The sequence below is a fragment of the Pseudorasbora parva genome, chromosome 9, assembly GCF_024679245.1.
Source record: "Pseudorasbora parva isolate DD20220531a chromosome 9, ASM2467924v1, whole genome shotgun sequence".
Taxonomy (NCBI): Eukaryota; Metazoa; Chordata; class Actinopteri; order Cypriniformes; family Gobionidae; genus Pseudorasbora; species Pseudorasbora parva.
In genome coordinates, this window is record NC_090180.1 from 45,412,400 (window position 1) to 45,436,356 (window position 23,957).

A 23,957-nucleotide genomic window follows, 5' to 3' on the forward strand; every position below is an offset into this window, starting at 1 on the left:
TGATCTCGGCATGAAAACTACTGGACAAAATGTGCCATAATGTGAATCACAACACTATTGCTTTTCTTTTATAACCATAGCAATAGCCTGGTTAGGTAATACCACAATTTTATAAGAGAATAAAATAAAACGCGTGTGTTTAGATATGGCTGCTTATGAGGGCCAAATTGTGTCCTTTCTGACCAGTCAGGACATTAGGCCCGATTTCACAGACAGGGCTTAGATTAAGCCAAGATTAGGCCTGAGCTTTTATAAATGTGCTTTTCACACAGAAATCATTACTGTTGTGCATCTTGAGACAAAAAAAAACAATTAGCAATTATATATTTTAAGATATCAGTGCAAGTTGCTTTCGGTTAAAACAGCTCAAACATGCATTTTAGTCTGAGACTAGCTTAAGCCTGGCCCGTGGAACCGGGGTTAAAGTGTTTCACACTATTTGAAAGGCTCGCAAATCACCCGAATCATTTTTCACTTTAAATCTACCGATCAACAGGTTTGTGTGAGGTTCGGGAAATACAGTGATGTTCAAAAGTCAGAGAACACTACTATATATGAGAAAATCATTAACATTGATTTGAGAATGCATCTGTTGCTTTAATGCCAGCAGTGCTGAGGCTGACATAAACACAACCTGATGATCATGTCATTAATAACGCAGGATCAGTAAGGTTTCATATGTTAACATGAACTAACAATGAACAACAATCTGTTTAAGTCAATGTGAACTAAAGTGAACATGATCATTTAAAGGTTAATCAAATGCTGTAAAAATATATATGGTAACACTTTATTTTATAGTCCTTGTTAAACCTTACTAACATCAAATTATGCATTATTATATGCAACTAACCCTAAACCAAAACCCAATCCTAATTCTAACCCTATAGTAAGTACATGTAGTTACTAAATATTCATTTATAAATTACACTGTGACAAGGATCCCAATATTTTAAGGTGTCGTTGTTACATTGTGTAATCCAGAACTGAATAATATGTATTTACTATAGAGTTAGGGTTTGGTTTAGGGTTAGTTGCATGTAATCACGCATAATTTACTGTTATTACTATGGTATGTGTAACATATGTAACAATGACACAGTTAGCCTTTATTTTAAGGTGTCTTTGCTTCACTGTTATTATGCATTTAAGTACCGAGTAATATTAAGTAGCCTAACTACATGTGCTTACTATAGGTTTAGGGTTTGGTTGAGGGTTAGTTGCGTGTAATTATGCAGAATATATAGTTATTACTATGGTAACTACAGGTAACAATGACAATGTAAAATAATGTAACCAAAATTGTTAGCACATACAAAGCACAGACCTTTTTGTTAAATACCAATATCTCTTATGCATGCTAAAATGTCAATGAAACACAGGTCCAAAGTTTCTCCAAGCAGCAGCTCTTACCTGAAGTCGCTGTAGGGGTGAATGATCCAGTTTCCCGCCGATTTCACGCGCTCCTGCTCCTTCTCCACCGCCTTCTGGCTCCCGTACATGCGCAAGGAGAATTTATTGACCCCGGGCTGCAACATGCTGCTGAACTGCCGCTGCATGAAGCTCGCCTGGCTGCCCCGGGTCTCGGCATCCTCCTGAGCTCCATCCTCGGATTTGAGGAACGTCACCGAGTTCCGAGGCTGCTGTGCGCCGTGGATGGAGGACGAGGCTTTCCTGCTAGGGGTGTTGGAAAAGGACACTTTGGAATCCTTCTTCTCCGGGACCCCGGGGTTGTTCGAGGCGTCCTGCCCCTGCGTGCTGGTTCCGTCCACGCTGGTCGTTGAATTGCAGGCTGTCCGCTTAAACCCGTCCGTTTTGGACATGATGGACCGGAGGCTCCCGGTTCCGGAGTCCCGCCTGCACTCCCCGTTCTTGTTGCATTTCATGCTGGAAAGCGGTGCTGAGGGATTGCCGTCACCTTCGGCAGCATTACAAGCCTCTACCGTCACGGTGGCCACTACGGTAGATGCTTTGCCTCCTCCTCCTCCGCCCTTAACGGTGTCGTGGCGACCCGCAGGAGTAGCAGCAGCATCACCCGGGCGCGCATCAGTGAAAGTGGAGCTCCTGGACGCGCCTCCTCCTACTCCTCCCCCTCCTCCCGGTGCGCAGCTCTTAATCTGGGCGCTGCTCCCTCCTCCTGCTCTCCTCAGCCGCGGATGCTGAAACTTGGATTCCTCCTCCCCGTCGTCCGCGTCCTCCGTGGCGACGTGGTTGGGTTTTTGGTTCGACCCGGCGGTGGTGGCGGCGGCATCCGAGTTGGACTCCAGGCAACTCTTGGCGGTGCTGTTCCCGGCGCAGTGGTACGCGGGCGCGCTCTTATGGGCCGCTTTCTTCGTCATGGCAACATCCGAACCGGGCGAGAGCTCATTCCGGTCCATGTCATTCACCGGATCAGATTTGGCCTGTAATTATCTTTGCGGGAAACCAATCAGCAGGGATGGTGATGGGTGAGAGAAAGAGAGAAAGAGACAGAGTGAGACCTACGTGATTTCTTTGCCAACAAAATGAAACAGCTTTTAGTTTATTAACTGTTTGTTGGGTTGGGTGCAATTTCCATTTCAATAAGTTATGTAGGAATTTAAACAATGTTGCATTTCTTCATTTCAACCTATATTATTAAATCATAAGTCTTCTCATAACAGGGTTGAAAGTTATTCATCTAACTCGTGCATTCTGCTCAAGGTCATGGGCAGGCTGGCATATACAATATATAAACCTGTGACGAACAAATACATGCATGGCGGCAGAATGCACTTCTTAAAATGTCGATGACGTCATTGTGGCAAATGCACATTATGAATCATTTTAAAAACTGCGAGAAAATGAAAACAATGCATTACCAATAAGAGGCAGAAGTTTGAAACATCACCATAACAATAAAGAAAACATTTGGAAAATGGAAAGCATACGAGTTTCGTTTTATTAATTTATTGTCTTCACAAGTGATCAATCACAAATCTGTTGTGCTCATCCAGAAATCTATAAATGACTAAGGTCACGGGCATTAACAGATGGCTGGAATATTTGTAGAAACTATTGTCGCATAAACAATCTGGCACTTTTTTTTTCTTTGCCTAAAAAAGCAGATGTCGTCATGTCGTTATGATGTCATAATAGTAGAGGATGCGCTCAATGACAGTCAACCGAGAGCAATCAGATGCTGTTTGGCGCCACCTACTGGCACATAGACGGAACTACAGCGGCTCAGAGAAGAGTTTGGCACGACCACTGGGTCACTCAGCTTGACACCTGTTGAATGTCGGGAGGGAGGGGGGAGTGTGTGTGTGTGTGTGTGAGAGAGAGAGAGAGAGAGAGAGAGAGAGAGAGAGAGAGAGAGAGAGAGAGAGAGAGAGAGAGAGAGAGAGAGAGAGAGAGAGAGAGAGAGAGAGAGAGAGAGAGAGAGAGACTTCAACTAATAATGCAGCAATACTTTTCAATCTAATAGATCCTGCAATGGCTGCCATCGAAGTGTTAAAAATAATCAGATAAAATGCATGGAAATCCACTGGGGTCCAAAAACCTCACACCACATGTTTTTCAACAAATGTCTACAGATGCAACTTTTCATTTTAATCACACATTAGTAAATGTTGAGACTGATTAATACATGCTTCAGAAATATTATTTCAGAAATGAGTTTATTTTAATTAATGTAGTTAACTAATATTAAAAATTAAACCTTATTGTAAAGTGTTATCAATGTTATATGCTTATATTAAAAAAATATGAGAATTCAGTGCTGATATATCTAGATTTGTGGATAAATCAGCACGAAATAAAAAAAGAGCATGTAAATTAAATGTAAGTGATCCATACATTGCGCCATGCTCTTCCTAAAAAGATGATGAGACTGCATATTATTTAATAACAAGGTCTGCATATAGTCACACTTCAAATGTTTTAATAACACAACAACAGAAGCAAAAGAAAATTCGCTGGGTGACCTAGAAATACTAAAATGTCTGGGATAAATAGGAAAGCTCTCTGCTTTCACAGAAGACATACTGATGATATTAACATCACTCAAACGCAAGAGAAACTGGTTTGAGCGCAGCATCAGCTCTTGAGCACTCCCACCATCAGAAAGCCAGTCATCTGCCTCCTTGAAGCTGACCTAGTAGAGGGCTCTGATTCCTGAAGTCCTGCAGACTGGTAGATCTTACCTTGTTATCCTGGCGCTGACGTGTAACCAAAGCCAGCCAATGCACGGCAGCAGCGCGGCGCAGAGACTGGAGCGTACCTTGAGAACAGCAGCCTGGAGCAATGACATTGAAAGGTTGTCTCTGCTCAGCGGAGAGAGATGAGACTCGTCCCTTCAGCGATGGAGCGTTTGACCTCTGGAGGTCAGTGAGGTCGCCATGCTCCCCTCCACACCGTCTGCTGGTAAACCTGAGCAGCTCTGGATCAATCTCTCTATCTCTCTCTGTCTCTCTGCAGAACAGAATGCCGGCACTCACTTCCTGGTATGACACATTTAAGGATGATGCTTTGGGCTTCATTTGCATAAAAGGCAAAGTTCCAAGAAAGCAGAAGATCTGTGGATCGATCTTGGAAGGTTCCCAAACTCAGGAGATCAACAAGGTTGGAGATATCCAGTGATTTCCAGTTATTTTTAAAAATCATTTTAAAGGCATTGCACTCAAGAAAATGCTATTTGCACCTAATTAGCTGAACATAACAAGAAAAACACATTCACTGTGACTTTTCCAAGCCGGTTTTGCTGATATTTCAGCTTTTTTTTTCATGACTGTGGGAAATCACTGTTATTTTTCTCTAAAAATGTTTAAATTTTTTCTATTTACTATAGAATATAAATATTAGATGAACAAATAATCTTGAAACTTAAAACTAGAAAGTATGCCTTGGCAACTAACTCGAATAAAAATAGTACAAAACAAATAAAAATGAAACAAATCTAGGAAAAATATTTTAAAAAGCTGGGGGGAAAAAGCACAAAAAATAAATAAAAGGAGACCTGAAAATAAAATACAATCTAATTCAAAATATGAATAAATGCTACAACAGTATAGATAATAATACTCCATGTTTGTTTAGCGTGTACTTTTAAACTTAAAAAACTTGTGCTGATCATTTCAAATGATCTGAACTGTTCGCTGAAATATATTTTATGAATCTGTGAAGTTGTAAAAAACCTATAATACACCAGACAGCAAACCTGCAATCTTTGAGTGAGTGATACACAGAATGATGGATGGATAGAAAGAACAACAGACATAGAACAAAAGAACAAACGACAGAGAAAGACCGAACGACAGATAGATAGAACGATAGATAAAACAACAAACCAATAGAACAATAGAACGATATAGATTAAGAGACAGAACAAAATAAATAACGACAGACAGAACGATAGATGTAAAGAACGATAGAACGAATGATCAATTGAAAGAACGATAGAACGAATGATCAATTGAAAGAACAAATGATAGATAGAATGACAGATTGATAAAACAACAGAGAATGAAAGATAGATAGAAAGAACATAGAAAAAAAGAAACAATGACAGAGATAGAACGACAGAGTATATAAAGAGATGATAGATAGAGAGAGAGAGAGAGAGAGAGAGAGAGACACACAGACAGACAGACAGACAGACAGACAGACAGACAGACAGACAGACAGATAGACAGATAGATAGATAGATAGATAGATAGATAGATAGATAGATAGATAGATAGATAGATAGATAGATAGATAGATAGATAGATAGACAGACAGACAGATAGACAGACAGACAGACAGACAGACAGACAGACAGACAGACAGACAGACAGACAGACAGACAGACAGATAGATAGATAGATAGATAGATAGACAGACAGACAGACAGACAGACAGACAGACAGATAGCACCCACGGACACACACACACACGACAGAGAGTGGAGAATAAACAACACAAACTCTGCAGTGAGTGTGTGTGTGTGATCTGTGGAGAGACCAATGACAGCTTTATGACACGTTTCATCATCAGCAGTGATACATTCATTCATTTGTTTGTTCATTTGTTCTTCTCCTTTATTGTCATTTACAAAAACAAATCATTTGACTTAAAATAAGTTAAAAAAAAAAAAGTTGCCTTGAACTGAAAGTCACTGAATATGTGCAGCAGACTGAGAGAAGACGACTGAATGTGAGGAGAGATAAAAAGATTTCTTTTTAAAAAGTGAGAGAAAGAGAGAGATTTCGTCATGTCATCGGCCAGAAAAATGCTGGGGGAGCAAGAGAAGAGGTTTTTTCCTTATGAGCTTTAGGGTTGATGCTAAATGTAGAAAATCATATTAAATGTGCCCAAAAATTAAATTCACACTTTGTTTAGAGTTCTAATAATCTCTGCAAAACAAGACATTCTGTGCAAATAAATACCGGGAGAGTTATTCCTCTGCCACAGATGTTCTTGGACCGGTTGGCTATTGTTCTTTTTTCATGTTTTTAATAAATATGACTATATGGGTGAATCACAAAACATGTCCGGGTTTTATTTAACCACAAAATGTGTTCTTAAAACGGGTTTATTCCGCTTATTTTCATTAGAATTAAGCATATATTTACCCCAAATTCTCTTTTACTTGATATTATTGATTATGATTCTCATGACTGTAATACAGTATTACAATAATCTGTAATAAACTGCTTAATTATCATAAATTAAAGGCTGTGCAACAAACACCATGATCTATAAATGTCTTTCGGCACTACAGTAATGAGAATCAGATTTTTGGCATTATGGTGCTTAATTGTTATGGGGGAAAAGTTCCTAAAATACGTTTGAGCTTTAGCAGAATACATCATATTTTGCTTCTTCTGATTTTGGGGTGAAATGTAACCGTGACCGGTATTGTGAGACTCACCCATACGCACATTCACACATCAGCCGCTTTTATCTGTAAAAATCAAAAGCTAAAAAAACAGAAGGTTTCTATTTGAACGCGCGTCCCTCTCGTGAGACACAAAGTCTGCTTCTAAAACGCAGTTCTGCTCGCTGCGCCTTCAGATCTGCCACCGTCATCGTGCAGTACGTCCTCTCTCTTTTTCTCAGCATTTTTCTCATGCTTTCTGCTGATTAAAAGCACGTCGCGTGGACAGGTGCTGCCGTCTGCCCGCCGGCTGCGCCCAAACCTCGAGGAATGATCGCTCTGAAGTTCAACGGTTTAAAAAAGAAAAAGAATCGCAGCGCTGTCTGAAGCATTATGAGAGTGTGTTTTTCTCTTCGGGGTTTGGCGTGCTCTCTGACCTGTCTCCAGCCAGTTAAACGTGTGTTAGTGATGAGCAGGTTCAGAGGTTTGCGTTCAGCTCCGGCCTCTGGTTCCCACCGAGCTCCGCGCCGCGCCGCCGGTGGAAGTGAAAGGGTGCGGTGTCGGTCGGGCCGGGGCTGAGATGATGAAGTGTTGATGTGTTCAGGATATGGGCTGAGGTCTTACGAGTTATTGGAGGCGTTCTCGTTGCTTGGAGAGTTGGAGGAGGAAGAGGAGGAGGAAGAGGGGGAGAAATTCATCCCTGATAGGCCGGGCGGATCCGTGGCTGTGTTCTGCCCGCTCAAACTCTTCCTGCACACCGGACACGTGTCATGCTGTGAAACCGAGAGAAAACACATGCAAATCAAAACTACGGCCAATCAGAATCAGTTCTGAAGGATCATGTGACACTCAAGACCGGAGTAATAATGCTGAAAATTCAGCTTTGAATAGCAGGAATAAATTACATTTTAAAAGACATTTAAATAAATTGTAACACTATTTCACAATTTTACTACTTTTACAGTAGTTTTGATCAAATAAATGCAGCTTTGGTGAGCAGAAAAGACTTTAAAAACATAAAAAAATAAACAATCCATTCTTTTCCACACTCAATGTCCAAATTTTCTGTAGATTTTCAGACCATATTTAACATAAATGGTTCATACAGCATTATTTTCAGCTTTATATTTGGCATTTAATACATTTTTATTTTCACACACTTTTTTTTCATTGATTTTCTCAAGGTGACGACATACAGAACGCCTAAAATAAAATATATACAGACATTTTCATGCACACAATAAAAGTTTCATGCCCTCGTGAAACTATTCACATGCCCACAGGAATTTCTTGCATGCTTATGCATTACAATTTCTAGTTTCATATATACAATAACCTATTTCCTTTGTGCATTAAGAGAGCATCTATTTGCTCAAAATTTGGGTATTTAGGGTAGGACCTCTAATATCAAGGCCTAATGTACAATTTAAGGCATCCTCTGTGGCGGCGGAGAAATGGTGATATGAAATGGGCTGATGGCATGACGCAGATGTGCCCTGCCCTGTTTGCCAAATTTAAGGCTCTTTATAAAAATGACTGGTACTATTAAAAAAAAAAAGTGTGAATGTTTCTTTTGTTAGGGAGGTAAGTCATATTTCAAAGCCTTGTGTCTGCTTTATCGCTGTGGTGGCCAAGAAACCACACTGCAAAATGGGCTGATGGTGCAATAGGTGGCTCAGTGTGCATTGTCCTATATGCTGTGTAATGGTTTCTCGTGCGCACGAAAGTCTGTATATTTTTTATTTATGCAAAGGTCCTTTTAGAGGGCTCTGTAACACTGTGCTAAAAATATAGTGAGAAGAAAATCAAAACACTTATAACCTGCATTTTTGCATGATGAAAAGCAGCACAAACATTTGTAAACATCAGCGATGGAAATTATGACTTATTGTGAAGTAAGCTGTTTTTTTTCTTTTCGACAATTGCCCTTCACAGAGCAATCGCGGAAAAATACCATACAATTACATGACTTTACCAGTAAATACACAAATAAGCTGTTCACACAAGCAACGGCATTCTGGCTTTTTACTAGTAAGAGACCATCTAAATCAGCACTAGGGGTGGGCGATATAGCCTCAAAATTATATCACGATATTTCAGGAATATTTGCGATAACGATATTTATGACGATATAGCAAAAAAATAAATGGAACAAGATTTTATTGGTTATTGCAGCTGGTAGGCAGCAGCATTTATTATTGCAAATACAATTAAAGGCATTGTTTATCCTTTTCCAATGAGCTAATGTCAATGATGAGAGAATATTTAATTCAAAGTGTAAATCTACTGTCATGGTCAAGGTACAAGTTACTAGTGTTTTCACTGGAAATCTTTTATATATATATATATATATATATATATATATATATATATATATATATATATATATATATATATATATATATATATATATATATTATAGGCCTAGCCTATTTAATATTTAGTTTAGCAATAACTAAAGTAATTTATCTCATGGTCTGTCTGAATATTCAATTCTGATTGGGAAGGTGTACAATAGCAAAGGTAATTCCAAGTTAGCTAAAATACCGTTCTGTACGAGCCGTTTTCATTATGAAGCGCGTGCGCGCACATACACACACATCACTCGCATACAGAGATCGCGCTGCAGATTCAGGAGCACGGAAGCTGGTTATCAACGCCGCCCCGCGACTTTTAGCAACAAAATATCTAAGCTACTGGATCACTACATTATATTTCTCAGCAATGTTGGGGTTATCCGCCATTTTAAAGTAATAAACGCACATCTGCATTGTTAAGAGAGACGCTGAACAGGCACAGTGATGTATGTCTCTCTCTCTCTCTCTCTATCTCTCTCTCTCTCTCTCTCTCTCTATAATTAAAATAAATGCTATAATCCATTCATTCAAATAAACGTATTACTTTATGCCCTACTTTCTTTATCTCTGTGTCTCATTCGAAGCGTGCACAATGCTAGATCTAACTAACTTAAGTAATAACTGACAAAAATAAACGTCAATGTTACCCTTCCGGTTAAATATTGCACAGCAAACATCAAAATCAGCCATAAGCTGTTCATGTTATGTCAGTTGTCAAGAGAGCTGACCTCTTGTAACCAAGTAGCTCCCTTTTAGGTACTAAATCATCATCATCATTGGAGGCTGACATGCTGCTCTTCTCACTCAGACAGGTGTTATTGTGCGTGCTAGGGAAAGTAAATGCGCCATACGTCATCGCGCCGCTATATCATTGATATCGCGATATGACACTTTTTTATCATTTAAAAATTTATACCGGTATTATCGCGGACGATATGATATGGCACACCCCTAATCAGCACCAAAAAATACCGGTCATTGGAAAATGATCATTAAACACTGAGCCATTGTCCTCATCTGGCTGCATGATGAGAAGCACTTCACTTTCACTATTTTTTCAATTCAGCAACATTTTTTTGATGTCTGAGTGACAGGCATAAGGGTCACCACCCTCATGTACGCTAATCGGCAATCCCTCACAGAGCAATGCCAAACTTCAGCTCGTTATTTCCATCATGTTCATTTTCTAGTCATCAAGTTATAATGAATAAAGCTGGAGTGTCTGAGTTTGACGAGCACATTTCTGAAAGTCTGGCATATTATTTTACACAAGTACTTTTTTAATTGCAACACATGCATATTCATTTTAAAAAGTTACAAAGTTCAAAAGTGCCTGTATAACAGGATGCACCCAAACATGTCAGTTCTCGGCCATTAGTAGAAAATCAATTAGCAAACTCCTGTCTAACTTCTGCCTTCCTGTACAGAACCACAGCAAACTAATGAAATGAATGTCGCAAGCTACAAATTGAAACAGACTTTATCTGAATCACTCATTAACGAACAAATAAATGATGTCAAAAGTTGTAAACATTTTTAGTTTAGATGTACAAGTCTGGAGAAATAAAGCAATAAAGAGAAACGGCACCTGCTCGAGCCAGGGAACTATACAGTCGTTATGAAAGAGATGATTGCATGGAAGTTGTCTAACGTTCTCTCCGGCGCTGTAGTCTTCTTTACAAACAGGGCACTCTAGACCAGCACCTGAAACACAGAAACAGGAAGCATTAACATCGCAATCCACTATAATGATGTTGAATTTAAACAGGATGCACTGACATTAGAGATGTGAAAAGACTACATATTTTCAAATCGACTGGAGAACTAATCAACTGCATTATTAATGATCTTATTATTTAGGTGTATCAGACGTCTGTGTTCTTACCCACGTGCTCCTGGTTTATCTGGACTGTAGGGAGACTCTTAATTTTCTCTTTGTCTGCCGGAGGGGGACCCGTGTTTTCAAACTGATTTAATAACTACAGGACGACAACAGAAACAAAAATGGAATGTGTGATAATACTGTTTAATGTATTTTAATGCACTGATAGTGTTTCATACTCATTGTGGTGGTAAAATAAAGGTTGTTAGTTACAGCAATTTTACCATAATCCATATTACTTATCAACTATACGGTACATGTGGGATAATACCTGTGTTATGATGGCATCTAATCCATTGGCACCCCATGCATAGTCCATTGGGTTGGAATGCAGCATTCCCCTATAAGACAGCACAGCAGTTTAAAGTCCAGTGATCAGATATAGATTGTCATACACTGATGGACTTTTTTCTTTACATCCTTTCTCAGTGACTCACCATGGCCCCATCGCCATGTTGGGCATAGCTGTCGGTGCGATGATTCCGTTAACTAATTGCTGAATGATTCTGTGAAAACAAAAACATTTTAAAATGTGACACAAATTTCACCACTTTACATATTTTGTTATTAGTTTACATAGTAATGACTGTAGTATGTTATTACCAAAGTAACAATATAAAAATGAAATAGAGCAAGGTCCCCAAACCTTTTGAACATTGAATTTCATTCAAGGTTTAAAAAAATTATTTAAAAAATTATAATAAAAAGAAAAAGATTATGCTCTTTTTTTATATTAAACAATTATATACATTTAACTGTGACTAGTGGTTTTCCAAAGTTACGAGCCACTGGCCACAATTTTTACATCAATACCATGGGGAAAAACTGCCATATAGATATTGTTTAATATTATCTGATAATATGAAAGCAGGTTTATTAGGCTGTTGTCACTTTAAGAGCTGACACACGGATCCATTATACTGTTACACATGCGTTTTCGTTCTCAACTGTTCACGTTCACTTAAGACAGAACTGACTGTGTTAACGGTGACATTATTTTGTGTGTTTGATTGTTTAAGCGATTGTTTAAGATTGTTTAAGCAAAAAAGAGCTCAATTTAGTGCTGAGAGTCGGCTTTATGTGTGCGCACTTGAGTAAAAAAATGAGTATTGGAAGCATTTCAGTATCGAAAAAACGATATTATTGACAACACTATTGCACTTGGTTGATTATTTCAGATGCTTTTTAAAAGACTACAATTGAAATACAAATACATTATATGTAAAATTCAACCCACAAGTGTCTAGTAGAAGTGAAATACGCACGCATTTGGCGGGTTGTGGGTGTTAATGTCAAGTCCTGTATATGAAGATATATGGGGTACAGTGCCATCTGCTGAGTTCTTACCCTTCTAAAGTCGGTACACCCTCATGCCGCACCCCTTGTCTCCGGGGAACGTGTCGTCCCCGTGGCTGTCTCGCCATGTAACGCTGTCGTGAGGCCATCTCCCGTTCTCTGCGGTTCTCCGTGTCACGGTTATCTTCCCCTGGCAAACCTGCCCTAAAGTCAAAGCCCTCATCGAAGATCCCCAGAGCAAACTGCCCATATCCATGTGGGAACGTAAACAAGTGCTGGTCCACATTCTGAAAGGTGAGAGGTAACACTTTAAACAAACAGTTGCTTCACAGACACGATTTTCTTAATGGTAAATGGACTGCATTTATATAGCGCTTTTATCCAAAGCGCTATACATTTTTGCCTCACATTCACCCATTCATACACCGACGGCGATGTCAGCCATGTAAGACGCCATCCAGCTCGTCGGGAGCAGCTGGGGTTAGGTGTCTTGCTCATGGACACTTCGACACTTGGTCAAGTGGAACCGGGGATTGAACCACCAACCTTCTGGTTTGTAGACAACCTACATGAACCACTGAGCCACTGCCGCCCCCGGCACTAATGTAGCTTACGTGGCTTTTAATGCAATACTAAAGGCCTGGAAGAATATTCCATCTACACTAATTTAATTTATGATTTGCATGCTTGCAAAATATTGTCAAATTTAGACTATCATAACTATGATAATGTAAATGTTAAGATATGCTGCCCTGGATAAGAGCATGTATTAAATGCATGTCGTCAAAGCTTGAAATTCAGGTTCAGAAAACGTTTCACTCAAAATATATATGAACCTAATTCAGCAATAAACGTGTATGCAGCAGCCAAAAGCATGATTAACAGAAAGGCCTGCTGTACAGCACAATAATGAAGCTTTTAAAGAGGAAGAAGTGGCTGACAGCTCACCTCAAATGAGGGGCGATTCTGATCATTAGAGGCTGTAGACGTGGACCCATTCTCTGCACTGGAAAAAAAAGAGGAAGAAAAAGAGATGGGACAGAGATTAATGAATAAAACATTAAATTAAGACCAATTCACACTGCACCGACAGACGCAGAGCACTGGAAGATTAGAGCACGTGGCTTCTCAGACATTATAAAACCAATTCAGCATGTTCAATCGGTGAAAACCAGCTCCAGCAGTAAACACACACACAGTTGTCGTCTGTCGTGCAGTGTGAATTGGCCTTTAGAAAATATTTATTTGGGCGATGGTGATGTACAGTCAAACCAAAATTTATACCTTCAACATTTTCACTATAGTTTAGAAAATGGTAATAAAAAATGAGAAGAACTCAGAGTTAAACTGTCAGAACAAATTCATCTTGATGTCAGATAACTTTGATAGAAAGAGATGTACTGGATTGACCAATGACCAAGCAGTGCTTCATTGTGTTCAGTCTGTGGTGTCAAAGGTCACATTAGCAATTAAAGAAAAGACACTTCAGCTAAACATGCTCGGGCCAAAGTGTCTCAATCATTTTGCTCCCAAATGTTTTATACATTTTACAGATAGTCACTGTATGAAGAATGTTTGGGTATAATATGTCAGTTTACGTTATTCTGCTCTCAGCACTTACAGAAATGAACTAGTGTCAGACACTAGTCAAACATTAGATCTGCTGTCTGAATCAGAATTTTTGTGTTTGACTGTAAAAAAATACTCCTGTAAGTATAACGTAAATGTTTCAGTATAAAAATAAACTACATCTGCATTTATGAAGATATAAATATTAAATGTATATGAACTGCTGAATTTCTACAGTAATTCTGCAGAATTGCTGACGAGAAGCTTTAAACGGATGTAAAATAAGATACAAAGTGTCAAATCTGCACATATTGCACATACTGTTTCCATATTGTTTTATTTCTGTAGCTCACGTTCAGTGTTTGGAGCTGCACTGCCTTAATCCTGCGGAGGAGATGAATGTGAGAGTTTGGTCAGAATCACAGATCAGTACTTTACCTTCCTTCTCCAGGTAACTCCTCGATGAAGCCGGACTCACACCGCGGACAGATGTAATCCTGCAAAAGAGGGGAAAGGCTGTTATTACACAAGGTACAGGGGAAAATCACTAAAACATACAGCCTAAAGCAGATTAAACTGCTTTCAGAAAATAGTGACAGCAGCAATATGATAATAAACACCAACAAATAATCAAAACAATAAATTAATAAACTAAAACTGAATTATAATGACTTTAGACAGACAGACAGACAGACAGACAGACAGACAGACAGACAGACAGACAGACAGACAGACAGACAGACAGACAGACAGACAGATAGATAGATAGATAGATAGATAGATAGATAGATAGATAGATAGATAGATAGATAGATAGATAGATAGATAGATAGATAGATAGATAGATAAAGAAAATAACTACCAAATAATATAGTTTATTAAACTGTCTGTGAGTTATTATTTACAAGGAACACAGCAACTTGCTGAGAAACGAGATAATTTTTGTATGTCATAAGCAGACCCACACGGAAAACTGCAGATTTCCACAGATTAGTGCCCATCATTGAGAATGGGCATACACAACCTAAGGAAAGTACCTAAACATAAAAATCTGCAAAAATTACTTATTTATAGCTATTAAAAGTAGGTCAATTATTTAGTTAGGTAGGTATTTATTTATTTTGCTCTATTGGTGAATCATATGGAATTTTTTTTTATTTTTATGAATTGTGTACAATACAATTGATAAAGCAGTATCTTCTCTTTTAATGGCTGTACCATAAGAGAGATCTAGCAGTGTTTACAAATCAACTTGTTCTATTTGGATTTGTATTGTAAACCTTAAATAAAAAGTGAATATTTTATATTATATTTGTAATGTTTTCAGTTCCAATATTCTTAAATCTTTTAAATACATTACAACCATTCTGCATAATTCCAAAGATTTTTCAAAAAAATAATTTGGTCATTATTTGGCCATGGTGGTAAGTCAATAAGAGTGTTATAAAAAATCAAGTTCATTAAGTGAAATATACAAAATACATGAAGAAGTAGTAGTACCAATGGGGGCAACGTGGGGGAGAGGACGCTGGCGTTGTCTGTTTGCCGCTTCTCCACCCACAAATCATGTTACTGTATTATTAGATTTAGATTTTATTTCCTTATGTTTATGACTAGTCTAACAGTCAGAGCTACAATTGGGACTGTTGCTGATTGCTGGCAGCCACTGAGAGGACGTTGTTCGTCGTTTCGCCGTTTTCCACCACTTCTCTGATGTTTATGTTTGAATTGCTGCGGTTGGTTCTGGTTTGGAGGACATTTGATGTTTCTGGCCGCGACTGCTCACTGGTGGTCTCCCTCGGGCTTAAGCTGCATGGTGGCTGAAGTTTGCACCGGGCTAACGTCATCCGGGCCAGCGTCATCGGCGTCCGGCATGATGTTGGGATGTTCCGCTTCTCGGCTGCGCCGCTGTTCCGTCTTGCATTGCGGCCGTGGAGCGGCTTGGACTTCTGTGCCGACCCCGGTGTGTCCACAGAAGTGCCCAGAAAAATGTTCTGCCTCCTGCATGGTGCTGCGGCGATCCCCACCGTCTGAATCGTCATGAAGACCCATCATCTGGTCTTCAGCTGTCATGCCTCGGCGATGTCATCAGGACACTGCCGCTGGGAGAAATTTAAATAATGGAGTGGACCACAGTGTGCTGCGGAGCTAACAGAGACTTCCACCATCAGTTCTGTTTTCTGTTCACCATCAGCTCTGTTTCTGTTCAGTTTTCTGTGTTGGTTGATTGTTTGTAGTATTCTATATTTTTACTTGTCATTCATTTTTTTGGCATTTTTTCCCCTTTGTTGCACTTTGAGATTCTTTGAAATGAAAAGTGCATTATAAATAAAATCTATTATTATTAGTAGTAGTAGTAGTAGTAGTTGTAGTAGTAGTAAGTTTCATGACATGCCTAGTAAGTAGAGTAGCTGCACTAGAAATGTGTCGTGATGATACCCTGCAGTTAAAAACGCTCTGATTCCTCATTTTATATCAGTAGGAGAATGACAGCAAAAGAGGCTATAGGCTATAGAGATGAGATCTTGCTAAGGTGAAATAAAATGACTCATATAGTGAAATATTGTGATCATATCAGACAACACAATTGGCCTAAATGATGCTCATTCCCACACTTTTATTTTTTGCTGAACTTTTTCACCATCTGAGTTTGATGAGGCAGTTGACGACAGTAATAACTCATTTTTGTTGGTTCAGTATTGGTATCAAGATATCTTAGTCAGGTATCACATCAAAGTAATAATGACAACACTACTAGTAACAATAAGAATGTATATTCATGCTGAACATTATGCAATAAAATAATTATTAAACAAAGAAATTTAGCAGTCCACGACTATGATGACTAACAGGTGGAAGTTTATCAAGAAAAACAGCACAGGCTGATTTATTTTAGCCCAGATGTATTTTTTGACTGGTTTATATGGGGACTAAACATAAAAAAGGAATTAGATGCAGGACAACTGGACTGATGTGATATTAGCAACACAGGACACAGGGAACCACCGCTTGCAATCGGCAGATTTTATACAAAAAATGTTTAAACGGCTGTCATTCATAAACTCCTATACGACCTCAGCCCATTCACGTGTTTGCACTTTGCATATTAAAAATTTTGTGGGTTATCTAACAATTTTATATCCTGATCGATCTTGAAGATGTCCATCTACTTTTTAACTAGTCAGCAGGAGGCTAAGACTATTTTTATTTTACTTTACACACGGCACACAGCCACCACTTTTAATAAAGTGATCAAAACTAGGCTACACTACACATTCGTAAATTAACCGTTCTCTCATTACATTTAAAAGCTGCGATCGAAACACAGAACATCACACAAATATATAAAAGAGCATTTTGATAAATAAACCTGAAAAAATACCTGGCCTAGAGAGGAAAAGAACACTTTGAGTGCGTTTACATGCACGTTCTTAAGCCGATTGTGCCTAAAGGGGGTCTCACACCGGACTGAAGCTCAGCGCCGTGTCTCAGGATCTCACACCAGGCAGACGTGAACATTATATACGCGCCGCGCGCGAGCTCAATTTTGAATTGACTTCTGACAGAAGAGCTGCACGATGAGTGTATCTTGTAGCACAGGGTGAAATCAGTATGTACATTCACGATTTGAGGGAAATATACATTTAATCGCCGCGGAGAGGCATCGAATGCCGCCGTCGGTGTATATGTGTTCGAATTTTAAAGGCGCGGCACGCCCGGGCGAAGCTCAGTGCCCTTAAAGGGGCAATCGCTCAGCGACACGTCTTTATTACACTAATATTGAGCACCCCAATATTGCCAAAATGGTATGATCCTCGTTTCATAACACCCACGAAGATTCGACCATGAGATCAGTGGTCGAATCCGGTCCTGCATATCGATGCATCGAATCTTCGACTATTAGGGGTCACCCCTACACTAAACACTGCACCTTTAAAACCTTAAACTTAACCAAATCAGTCAAATCATGTAATGTGACTGTTGTAAAATGCAGTCTATTTGGCAAAATGTTTTATTTTTAAAATAGTTATTAAAAGCACATTAAACTGCGAAAGAGAAAGATCCCCAAGCGCTTTCTGTGTACCACTGCAAGACGAAGCAGACAAGCAAATTATACTCAGGGTTTCAGGTCTTGTGAGTATATACATAAAGACAGTCAGTTAAGTTTTAAGTCAATAAACAGTTTGGATAGAAATCGAATGCCATCGGATGTGTTATTATATTAGATCCATGCATTCAGTCTTAAAGGGTTATTTAAACAAAAAATGTAAATTCTGTCATTAATTAGGGCAGAACACCAGCTCATTATTGTTCCACACGTGTCGTGGTGCTCACGTGAACAGCGTTCTGACGCACAACCTGGAAGAACTGCACTGTATTTACTGTGTCAACAGCGAAGGAGACCAACACAGACAAGAATTGTTGAATAAAGTCATTTTTGTTTTGTTTTTTGCACACAAAAGTATTCTCGTCTCTTTATAACATTACGGTTGAACCTCTGGATTTACAGGGACTATTTTAACGTCTGTCCTTCCTTTCTCGACCTTGAACTTCGCGATGATGTTTCTTCCTATGCGTGTTGTTCATAAAACCTTTAGGATTTGTCAAAAATATCTTCATTTGTGTTCTAAAGATGAACAAAGGTCTTACGGGTTTGGAACGACATGAGGTTGAGTAATTATTGACAGAAATTTCATTTTTGGTTGAACTAACCCTTTAGAGCTGCTGTCTGTGTCATCAATGATAAACAAAAGACAAAACCACCCACTGCTCTTGACTGACTGATTAACTTTAATAGTTTTAATAAGAATCAGTGTATATTGATTGTACAGTACAGTGATAACTGTGCAGTGTTTAAAAGTTTAACTCAGGGTTTCATGACTATTTTAACAGCTGATTGATTGTTTAATGTAATAGTGTGTTTTAAAAAGATAAATAGACGCTTGCGATCCAGGTCGTGGATTGTGATCGTTTGTTATAAGATCGTGTTATAAAAAAATTTGGGACGATATCCCACCCCTACATAATGATAAGCATTCCTGTATAAATACATGTAATAGTACTCTGAGCTGTATTTTGATGAATGAATACAGAAAAGTCCTGCAGATTGTCTCATGATGACCTCCAGCTGACCTGCAGCTCAGTGACTGCCGTTCGGACCTGTTTGGGCTCTTTCTAGAGGCTCCGCACAATAACAGGAGGATAATAACACCACAGAATGAGAGTAAGAGACAAGCAAAAGAGCTTTGTGATGCCAGCCATTCTCTGCCCTAAAACCTCATACAAGGAGCAACACGTGAAGATCCGTTCAGAAAGATCTCCGGCCTCATATTTCCTGACAGCTGTGTGTATGAACTATGAAATTATACAGGTCTGTGGTTTAAGATTAAATCCTGACGTGTCATGGCTCATTCATTTGAAGTTTGCAGTTTTAGAAATGACATAATCCTTCTCCAACCATATTAGCTTCATTTATTGTAAGCGTCAGCAGAAAGAGTGTGACCTTCCTCATTGTTAAAAACACTCACATATTATCAAATTAATCAGCTGACCTCATTTCACCAGTGTTCGGTTACAGTCAACAAACCGAACAGATGATATTATTATTAGATAGTAGGGGTGTAACGGTCATGTCACGATATTATATTACTGCAATATTCAAAGCCATAAGGTAAAAGGTTAACAAAAATTTAGTGTTGATAAAAATGCTAAATCTGGTGTAACACTGGCAGTGTAAATGAATAGGCTTGGACTTGGTGCTGCTAATCCAATGCAAAGGACAATGATGACACCAGAATAAAAATATTCATGATTCTGAAAATACAGAATTATTTTAGATGAATATGATTGGACTCTGTCACTGACTAGATATATTTAAAATAATTCAGGCCACTTTTTACTGCTAACATAAGACATTTGGCATCATCAGGACCGACAAATATTCCCCCATTGCTTTATTATACATTACATCCAACATTATATATATAGTAGTTTAATGTAGTACTGACACAAACTTTTTATTTTGGGTAAACTACCGTATACACACATATTGTTGCATTTTTGTATTGCGATATAATTGTGGCACCCCTGTTAAACTAACCCAGTGATCTCATATCAACAGCCAACTGAGCCATTATCAAATCATCCTACATCATTAGTTCAACCTCATACTATTTGCACTTATTAGCTAAAGGCATTATGGCACGAACCATTAGATCTCACTATATGAATCAAAAATCAGAAACCAAACACATAAAACAAGCCATCAGCATTTTGATCAACTTGTACACATTAGGTTATCATCAGTCTCATAATCTCTAATATGAATAGTTAACAAAACGACACGAATCACAGAAAATCAACAATGACGCACAAACCTTTTATCAACTTGACCTAAACAGAGAAAAATGATAGGACTTGTTAAAACACAACTAACCAGCTAATCACAGTCAGTTTCCACAAATTACAGATCAGAGAAACACACACACCACCAGCATTGAGAATCAACAGTCTCTTATTAAAGACAACTAGTTAATAAAATCCAACTAGTTGGTCTCTCATAAACAGCAGTTCTCATTTAAAGCCATCTAATGTTCATGACAGCACAGATCAGACAGCCAAACTAGGGCTTTACAATCACACTATATTACTCTCACACTATTTAATTAATTAATAACCTAACTAATTATACAGCAGCTCTCATAACTAGTATGTTTTGAACAGGTAAAGTACATGTATGAAGCAAACCAGAACAACTGACAAGCTAAGATCATCATGTTAATATCATTATTTACGATGACTAACGCTAGTTAGTAAAAGTGACGAGCTCGTGTCATAATAACAAGCAGCCGGTTCTGCTTTGACAGGACAGGTTTCACAACCAGCAAAGCTACGGGGAGCCCGGTCAGATCTGCAAAGAGTTCGCCTGATTAAACCCTCATGTCTCTAATGAAGTGTAAATTAATGAAACCCTCGTTTTAATCCTTATTGTTGCTATTGGCAACCATTTAGCCGTTAGCACAGCTAGCACGGAAAAGCGCTTTTTAAAAGAGGCCGTTCGCTCCGTTACACTCATCCACACCGATTCAAAGCCTTCGGGAGAGACTCGTTAAGTCCGCTGACGTCTTACCGGGAGTCGAGGGCTGATCTCTTCTGAACACCGGTGACAGAAGAACCGGCAGGGCCGCGGGGGAGCTTCCGCCATCTTCGCTGCAGGACTGACTGAGAGCGAGAACGAGGCGAAGTATGGAAGCCCGGACGGGGCAATGCTGTGTGAACCGTGAACGCGTACGGGCGACGGGACGCGTTTGAGAAAATAGACAGCGCGACCCTTTGCTTGATACAATCCAAAAAAAAAAAAAATAAAAAAAAAAATAATAATAATAATAATAATAATAATAATAATAATAATAATAAAAGTCTTAATATCGGAACAAAATAAAACATCCGTGAAACAATTTACCTGCAAAATAAAACTTCCATCGGATAGGCAACTTTGTTTTTGTTTTTTAGATAATGTATCTTTTAAAATATATTATTATTTTTATTTTTTTCTTGTGAATTTACACTTATGTTAGGTTAGTGAACATATATTACAATATTTATTCATTTATTTAACATAATTTTATTACATAATAAATAAATAAATAATAAACAAACAAACAAACACCTAGTTGACCGTAGTAGACAAAGAGGGAGTCGTCGATCATTATTTTCAGCGATTATAATATCTGAGCAGAAAGATTTTTTGAGTGAATGTATTTATGTACTAATTTATAGCTAATCATATATTGAGATTATGACGTTATACTTCATATATATTTTATATAATATTTGAAAAAAAGAGAAAAGCTCAGTGTAATGCCATTACAATCCTGCAGATGGCGATAAAGCATTTACAACCATTGAGAGTGACGTCATTTAACATCAACAAAACAAGATCTCATGAAAATATGTAGTCGCCTTATTGTTTTTGGTTCTCGAAAAAGAAATTCAAATATAGCCTATGCCAAGATTTTTTCATTTGCATGATAAAAAACTTATGTGAGTATGTTAATATATTATAATATGTAGGCTAATGTTTGTGACTTTTTGAGATATCTAAAAAAATATGAACAATAAATATATCAAACAGGAATAACTTCATTGAGTTTAGGGTTATTATAATTAAGTGAAACCTTTTCATTACATAGCCTACAATAAAATAAAAGTTAATTGAAATAAAAACAAAATGTATCTTTTTACTTGTAGTAGGCCTACTAAAATTACTTCTAAAACTGAAATGAAAATTCATAAAATCTATAGACATATTTTTTTTAAATGAATAAAATTGACAAAAGCAAAACGATACTAGAACTTTAACTGAAATTAAAATGGAAAATATAAAGACAAAAAATCTAAATAAAGATAAAATAATAAGGTGCATGTCATAAAAAAGCAGAAATTAAAAAACATGCTTGTACAGTGTTCAGCACTTTAACGTCAGACTTCAGACAGTCACGAGAAAAAGCATGTTTTTAAAACAAGAATGGTAAAAGTGTGTCTTAAAGTCAGACAAAGAAACTCTTTCAGGTCAATACAGAAGCATGCAAACACACTCACACACACACACACACACACCTGTCAGCTGTGCTGTGAATGAGGTCTGACTGATGTTGACTACATCTGGCCGTCATCATAAATTTATGCCAAGTTACATTCAGAGTTTGGCAGAGACGAGCGCTGCGGTGAGAGCGCGTGCACGAGTAACTTAATAAAAGAGATGACGCAGTTCCCTAAACCGGGTTTGTCTGTTTGTTTGTTTGTTTATCTTTTAAATGCCACGGACCTCAAAGTATGATCATCCTAAAATGTAAAAGGCATCTATCTTTTATAAACACGCTGAAATATGTATATTATAAATCTACCCAGTAAAAAAAATAAATCTGTAAAATAACAGCTGGACATTATCCAGTAATTTTACAGACGTTTCCATTGAGCCTAACACAGAACGCAATGATGTTCACCATTCAAAATACAGGTAAAAAAAAAAAAAAAAAAAAAACCCTGTACAACATTAATATGGAACATTCTGCTAAATTAATAATTTTTTTATTATATTTTTTATTCTCAATAAATGTATTATTTAATTAATTTAGCCTAATCTAATTTGTATTTATTTATTTTAATGACATTTAATTTAACTTATTTAATAGATTAATAACAAACTAATATGTAATCATTTAAATTCTAATTTATTTACTTATTTATTTTATTTTGCCATGACATTTTTATTCTGCATAACATATACTGTACATGTGGAATGCAGTCTTAGTTTGTATTAACAGAATAACATTTAAACAGGAAATTAATAGTTTGCAGGACAGCCACTGAAGCAGTAAATGGGTAGCTGAAAATACAGCAATGTGACATGCCATTTTAAAACATATTTACTGTTTTCTATTATTAAGCATGAATGATATGAGCTATTGATCGAGACTTTTGTGAAACATTTGTACTTTTAAAAATGTATTTGTCACACGGAGGAATATTTCTAAATAGTAAACATTTTAAATAGCAAATACTGAATATTTAGAAACAGAAAAATTGCACGTTGTTTTTAAATAGTGAAACCAGTTACAGTATCTAAAACACACACTTTTTCTTTTACATTCATGGTAACACTTTACAATAAGGCTGTATTAGTTTACAGTGACATTAGCATGCACTAACAACGAAATATTCAAAAGAATGTATTAATCTTAGTTAATGTTAATTTCAACATTTATTTTAAACTAACATTATTAAAGGTTAATAAATGCTGTAAAGATATATATTTTTCATTGTAAGTTGTTATTGTAATGCATTTGCTAATATTAACAAATGAGACCAATCTAAACTTTGCTTGTGGAATAAAATAGTTAATGGCCATGATATCTGTCAACTATACACATGCATACCCCCCCCCCCCACACACACACACACACACACACACACAAAACCCTTGTTTACCTCAAATGTGGAGTATTTGAGATGCAAATACAGATTAAATATCTTT

At 37.6% G+C, this 23,957-nt stretch overlaps 2 protein-coding genes across 3 annotated transcripts in view; both read right to left on the reverse strand.

Moving 5' to 3' along the window:
- The window catches only part of LOC137089264 (potassium/sodium hyperpolarization-activated cyclic nucleotide-gated channel 2-like), a 74,196-nt gene extending 69,751 nt beyond the window's left edge, over positions 1-4,445 (reverse strand). Inside the window, exons 1-2 of one of the 2 annotated variants that reach the window (XM_067452801.1) lie at positions 4,164-4,445; positions 1,414-2,412 (exon numbers count right to left, since the gene is read on the reverse strand). In XM_067452801.1, coding sequence (XP_067308902.1) covers positions 1,414-2,378 — 965 coding nt within the window. In that variant the 5' untranslated portion in view covers positions 2,379-2,412; positions 4,164-4,445. Of the gene's footprint in view, positions 1-1,413; positions 2,866-4,163 lie in introns of those variants that run through there. The other variant, XM_067452800.1, reaches the window with a different exon arrangement.
- Positions 4,446-6,012: 1,567 nt separating this feature from the next.
- rnf126 (ring finger protein 126) lies at positions 6,013-21,207 on the reverse strand. Its single transcript, XM_067452802.1, has 9 exons — positions 21,051-21,207; positions 14,360-14,418; positions 13,301-13,358; positions 12,404-12,639; positions 11,494-11,562; positions 11,328-11,397; positions 11,060-11,153; positions 10,763-10,878; positions 6,013-7,590 (listed from the first exon to the last, which is right to left on the reverse strand). Exons 1-9 carry the CDS (start codon positions 21,123-21,125, stop codon positions 7,438-7,440), a joined length of 930 nt encoding a protein of 309 aa, XP_067308903.1. The 5' UTR covers positions 21,126-21,207; the 3' UTR covers positions 6,013-7,437.
- Positions 21,208-23,957: the final 2,750 nt, after the last annotated feature.